At 43.3% G+C, this 6758-nt stretch overlaps 1 protein-coding gene across 1 annotated transcript; it reads left to right on the plus strand.

The window, feature by feature from the left end:
* Positions 1-4709: 4709 nt before the first annotated feature.
* Positions 4710-5615, plus strand: LOC132422040 (mitochondrial ornithine transporter 2-like). The gene has a single exon (XM_060006876.1). It carries the CDS (start codon positions 4710-4712, stop codon positions 5613-5615), a length of 906 nt encoding a protein of 301 aa, XP_059862859.1.
* The last annotated feature ends 1143 nt before the right edge of the window (positions 5616-6758 follow it).

Below are 6758 nucleotides of genomic sequence, written 5' to 3' on the forward strand. Positions count from 1 at the left end.
ACCTTATAATGTGTCTTGCTCTTTTAGGGGTAGTGGGTATCAGATCCTCTTCTGAAGTGGTTTCTTTATGGGGTTTAAGGGACTGACCGATTGGATTCTGTTTTGTAGGAAAAGAAGCAGTTGTGTTAGAATTTAAGAAAAAAGAGGAACAGCAGAGGCAAAGAAATGGGGAAATGTCATCTTTGCATTATGTTTCCAATCCACCTGCTCCATTTGGAGGTCAGGAGATAAGGAACGTTCCTAAACGATCCTAAATTCTTTTCTTTCAGCCTGATCTCACCACATTCTCTCACTATTTTCAATCCTGAGCTTATTTACATTTTTTTCAAGGAGTTTAATTACTACTCTTTCTCTTTAATAGTCTATTGGGATAAATACTATTACGCATCTATCGTACCAAAGTCTAAGTTACCTGTTGCTCATGTCCTCACTAGGCTGTAAATTCACTGAGATTACGTACTTTGCCTTGTTAGTCACTGTAAACTTACTAAAGAAGAGTAGAGATTAAAATCACAAGGTCAGGAGATGTGGTGCCTGTGTTTGTATCCTATTTCAGTGACCTAGTTGAGATTGATCTTGGGCAAGTAAATTAATCTGTTGGTTTCAGTTTCCTCATCTCTAAAATGGAGGTGATAATATTACCTACCTGGGGGCCCTTGAGTTGTTGGCTATTGAGTTGATACATATAAGGACTTAGAACAATTCCTAGAATAAAAGCAAACTATTATTGCCTATTTACTAGGGTCTGAACGTACAGGGATCAAAAATTTGATTTAAAGCCTGATTGAAATGGTAGAAAAGTGTATAAAGAAACAGCTGCTTTAAATGGGGTTGACTGATTTCAAATTAAAGAATCATTCTAAAAGTTTATAAATTACAACAGAAACAAAGTTTGCTTCAAATACATCCGCAGCATAAGCAAACTGAGTCAGTTTACTACTGTAGCTTTGGTTTTTATTTGATTCATTTACGGCTTGGTCTTGCATAAATATTAAAATCTACATAATGAAGAGTAATTATCTCTTATGTAAACTTCAAAAGAGAAAACCTTAAGAAGATTGGGATCCACTTCCCTTCATGTAAATCCAGAGTTACCAAAAAAGACTCAGTTTTCTCACAGCTCCCTTGCCTGATGAGTGTGATGTGTAGGTGGGCTACGGTTTTCAATATTTCTGAGTTCCTGAGTGGAAGTTGAATTTTTTAAATTAGTGTTTTAAAATATAAGAAAAAACTCACTGAAAATTTTAAGCAATGCAGAAATTTTACAAATTCTTAATTTTATTCACTCCCCTATTGCCGATCACTTAGGTTGTTCATTTTAAATTTGCTGTTACACAGAATGCTGCAATAAGCATGTCAGTGTGGTCTCTGTTTTGCATTATTTCTATAGATTAGGTAAATGGGATCTTTATGTTCACATCTAAATGTCATAAAGCCTGACGTTTTGAATTTGTAGATCAAATGTTTGAGACAAAAAATTTGGACAAATTGTGACCAATCATGCCTCTGAAGGACTGTCTTCAACTCTGCTTAAACTTTTATTACCTGGTAAGAATTGTGTGAAAACACAGACTAGGAAGACTGCTCACCACACAGCAGATATATTGGCCTTCTTTCTGTATTTCAAACGCCCAGCTCTTTCACACTACAGAGCTCTACTTATATTACACTTATATTTCCCTTTTCCTGGAACAGGTCTCCAGATAGTCTCATGGCTAGCTTTTTGTTACTCAGCCCTCAGCTCAAACCTTACTTTCTCTGGTAATCCTATCTGGCTACTCAATCTGATTGCTAGGGTACATGTGATGTGGGTGTGCATCTTCACTGAGAATTTGGAAGTTCCTTTTCCATTGTTTTCCATGTATGCGTGGGAGTACATGTGCTCCAAGTCCAGCTGTTTAAATATATTTCATGGAACTTGAGATCTGTGTATTATTGCACAGCTATGTCTGATAATTCAATGAAATTACAGACGATTTCCCTATTAATGCCCTCATGATCCCTGGCACTGATTACTAACTTGGTTTCTCCAAAACATATAGATATATGAATTTAATGCAAAAGCAGTTGATGATTTATTGTAGTATCCTGCATCTCTTGTGTTTGTAAAAACAGTATGTGCTTTTAAAAAATAAACAATGAACCATAGGTAATTAGTGGACAGTTTTAAAAAACCAAAACAGTTTTTAAAAACCCTCAAATGTGAGGGACTTCCCTGGTGGTGCAGTGGTTAATCCACCTACCAATGCAGGGGACACAGGTTTGAGCCCTGGGCTGGGAAGATACCACATGTTGTGGAGCAACTAAGCCCATGTGCCACAACTACTGAGCCTGCATGCCACAACTACTGAAGCCCGTGCATCTAGAGCCCATGCTCTGCAACAACAGAAGCCAGCGCAATGAGAAGCCTGTGCACTGCAACAAAGAGTAGCCCCCGCTCGCGGCAACTAGAAAAAGCCTGAGCACAGCAACAAAGACCCAATGCAACCAAAAATAAATAAATATATAAATAAAATTAATTTTTAAAAAACCATGAAATGTGATACGAAATTTTAAAAATTAAAAAAATTTTTTTTCTAGTTTAAAATGGCACATTGTTCTCATGAATCTCTTTTCTCTGTCAAACAGCCTGCTAATATAGTCACCCCCCCAAGGGCAAGGAAAATAGGAGATGAGGCAACAGTGGATGAGAGATGTCAATGTTTTCAGAAGGCCAAAGCAGATGAAGAAATGATAAATTCATAGATCACAGAAAGTTACATGCTAAATGTCTGTAAGGAGGTATACCAAGGAGAAACAAACCCACCCACTTGATATAGACACTGAGGCTCAGTTTTTGCAGGCAGTTTCCAAGGAAGAGGGAAGGTGTGAGGCTAGAAACAGGATTCATTAATAGCTGTGTTCAGGGACTTCGCTGGCAGTCCAGTGGTTAGGACTCTGGGCTTCCACCGCAGGGGGCACAGATTCCATCCCTGGTCTGGGAACTAAGATCCTGCATGCCATGTGGCACAGACAAAAAAAATAAGATAAAATCTGTGCTCAGAGCTGTTGGATGTCCAGGAGCCCTATCTCACTCAAGCCAGATGACTTTTCCTTCCCCATGCCACAGACAGAAAGTTTATTTTCTGGGTAAATTGAACCAAAGAAGGCACAGATGGAGGCTGGGGGTCCATAGCATTGAACAAGGGAATTGTGTGAAAGTCTGTTTTCTGACTGCAGGATGTCAACCCTCTTCTCCCACTTGGTGTCATTAAATCAGTACCCAAGGTAAACACCACCCGCACCCCCCCTCCCCCGCAAACACACACAGACACACACACAGTCAAGACTGGAAGATTATTCTCTGAAGAAACCATATGGTACCAGAGAAAAGAAATCCAGATACATTTGGGCACTCTCCAAAGAAAAGGCCAAGTCACTACTTACTACAATGAAGTCTACCTGTTGACAAACAGTATCCACGCTTTTAGGTGCCTCACTTTTAGGTATCCACGCTTTTAGGTGCCTCACTTTTAAATATTAACTGATACCCAAAGAATCAGACAAGGAAAGCTTTCTAAATGAAAGAATCCTTTTAGCATACTTTCTGCCCCCTCCACCATTTTGTTTTTACCCCCAAAGTAAAATACCGCCTAGGGCTTAAAATGTAAACTTTAAGAGAATTCGTTCCAACGCTGGGATTATAAGCATATGGGAGGAAAAGTGTGTCCTGACAGCGGTACCCTCACTGATGCCCCAAACTGCATCTTGCCTACTAGGCCTGTAGTCAGTTATATCCAGAACTGCTGCTGCATAAAGCTGCATGGCTCCTCAGCAAGAACCCCGAGACTTAGCACGCACAGAGCGCTGGAGCCACACAGGTCTTTTATATCAAGTTTTTTAGCTGTATATAAATGTTTTCCAATGCGACTGTACACGGCCTTGACTTACCTCTAGAAATAACGAGGGTCCTGAGTCCCACCAGCTCACAGGGCTTCAGGCCAGGATCCTCGGCGATGTTACCACGAAAGAGAGGATCTGCCCGCCTCAGGCCTCCCCCGGCGTCGCCCCCGGCGGGCCAAGAGCTACACCTGGAGAGGCGCGGCGGCCGGCACCTTTGTGGAGCCGCCATTCCTCTCCGGAGACGATTAAGGGTTTTCTGATCCGAAGGAGCCACCGATTGTCAGGTAAACCCCGCAAAGTGTTTGTTCGTTTTCCCTATTTTAAACCTTTGTCTCTGTAGATTGACCCTTTGACCCCAGGCGCGATCAAGCACCTCCCATTTTGTTTTGCCGGGAGGTGGGGGTCTCTGGCCGAACAGGAAGGCAAGTCTTCCTCCGCCGCAGCAGCGCCTAGAGTTTCTGGCCGTAATCGCTGGAATTTATCGGACAGCTTTCTACTGCTGTATTGAGATTCATTAGAAGTGTTTCTCTAGTCTGCCCCGGGGCCCGCGGGCGCTGGGACTAACGGGCGGCGCGGAGCGAGCGGGAGGGGGGCTGACGGGTTTAGGGCCTAGACGCGGCGGCCGCAGGGCGCCAGGACAGGCGCGCGCGGGCCCGCGGGCCGGGGGTTATTTCAGTGCGTGGGGAGGGCGGCCCGCGGCCTAGTCTGGGGTTAAGCGGCTTCTCCCGCGCCGGAGACAGAACCAAGAGCAGGCGGCTGGACACGGGACGGCCTCCTAAGCTCCAGAGAGTTCCCTTCCTCGGAGACCAGCAGAAGAGTAGGCGAACATGAAATCCAATCCTGCCATCCAAGCCGCCATCGACCTCACCGCGGGGGCCCTTGGGGGCACAGCATGCGTCCTGACCGGGCAGCCCTTCGACACACTGAAAGTGAAGATGCAGACGTTCCCTGGCCTGTACAAGGGCCTCGTCGACTGTGGCCTGAAGACATACTCCCAGGTGGGTTTGCGGGGCTTCTACAAAGGGACTGGCCCCGCGCTGATGGCCTACGTCGCCGAGAACTCAGTCCTCTTCTTGTGCTACGGCTTCTGCCAACAGTTCGTGAGGAAAGTGGTTGGATTGGACAAGCAGACGAAGCTGAATGATCTGCAGACTGCGGCCGCTGGTTCCATCGCCTCTGCGTTTGGCGCGCTGGCCCTGTGCCCCACTGAGCTGGTGAAGTGCCGGCTGCAGACCATGCACGAACTGGAGATGTCAGGGAGGATAGCAAAAAGCCATAATACAGTTTGGTCCGTCGTGAAGAGTATCCTTAGAAAGGATGGCCCCTTGGGCTTCTACCACGGACTCACGAGCACTCTGTTTCAAGTAGTACCAGGCTATTTCTTCTTCTTCGGTGGCTATGAACTGAGCCGATCGTTTTTTGCCTCGGATGGATCAAAAGATGAACTAGGCCCTGTCCCCTTGATGTTAAGCGGTGGAATTGCTGGAATTTGCCTTTGGCTTGTCATATACCCAGTGGATTGTATCAAATCCAGAATTCAGGTTCTTTCCATGCTTGGAAAACAGGCAGGACTTATCAGAACTCTTTTAAGTGTTGTGAAAAAGGAAGGAGTAGCAGCTTTATATTCTGGTCTGAAAGCTACTTTGATTCGAGCGTTCCCTGCCAATGCGGCACTATTTTTGGCTTATGAATACAGCAGGAAGATGATGATGAGCCAGTTTGAAGCATACTGAAGTGTCTTGGTGAATCTGGATCCAAGTACACGCCTTTGAGGACTATAATTTAACTCAGAGTTTCATGGAGCACTGGACCAGTGTGGTATTATTTTTGACTTCATGGGAACTTTGCTTTTGTCTTCCCTGCTTATATGCTAAATCTTAACCTTTATGGAAGAACCTCTATTTTATATCATATAATTTCTGCCCATAATTGTATTGAAATAGAAAAGTTGCTGCTCTTGTGTTTGGTGAGGTAATACAGGGCGAGTGGGTGGCCATATGTACCTAATCTGAAAAGCTAAACATAGTTGTATCACCGGGCTTTTGCATAAATCTACACATGTACATGCAGTTTGTTTGCTTATATGTTGTGAGTGAAACACAGTTTGGTTTCCATGTTTAATCTCATGTCACTAGAAAAACCGAGTTAAACATGTTTCAAGATGGTTATAAATGATTACTTAACCCACTCAAGATGTAGGGTCTCTTTAAAAGTCTGCTTAACATGTGCACTATATTAGCCAATTAAAGTTTTTAAAAAGTTTTTGGTGCTTGAAAATGAAAATATCCATCTACATTTTTTCATTTACAATGATTTATTTTATTTTTTATTGAGGTAATCTTGATTTATGGCATTATATTTCTACATCTGTATACCCTACAATGTGCTCACCACCAAATATTTATTTTTCATCTATCACCATACAGTTGATCCCCTTTATCCACTTTGTCTCCCTCGTTTACCTACCCGCTCTGATAACCACTACTCTGTTGTCTGTAATGACATGTTTGTTTTATTTGGTTTTGGTTTGTTCATTTATTAGGGGTTTTGTTTGTTTATTATAGTTTTTCATATTCCAGATATGAGTGAAATCCTATAGTATTTATCTTTCTCTGTCTGACTTACTTCACTTAGCATAATACCCTCAAGGTCCCTCCATGTTGTCGCAAATGGCAAGATTTCATATTTTTTCTCCTCTAGATTTTTTGTTTAATATTTATTCGGCTGCACCGCGTCTTAGTTGCGGCATGCAGGATCTTTAGTTGCAGCATGCAGAATGTTTTTTTAGTCGTGGCATGCGGGATCTAGTTCCCTGCCCAGGGATCCAACCTGGGCTCCCTGCACTGGGAGCGTGGAGCCTTAGTCACTGGACCACC

This window comes from Delphinus delphis, chromosome 3 (assembly GCF_949987515.2).
Source record: "Delphinus delphis chromosome 3, mDelDel1.2, whole genome shotgun sequence".
NCBI lineage: Eukaryota > Metazoa > Chordata > Mammalia > Artiodactyla > Delphinidae > Delphinus > Delphinus delphis.

Coding starts and splice junctions, on each gene's coding strand:
- LOC132422040 (XM_060006876.1), top strand. CDS start 4,710: ATGAAATCCAATCCTGCCATCCAAGCCGCCATCGACCTCACCGCGGGG.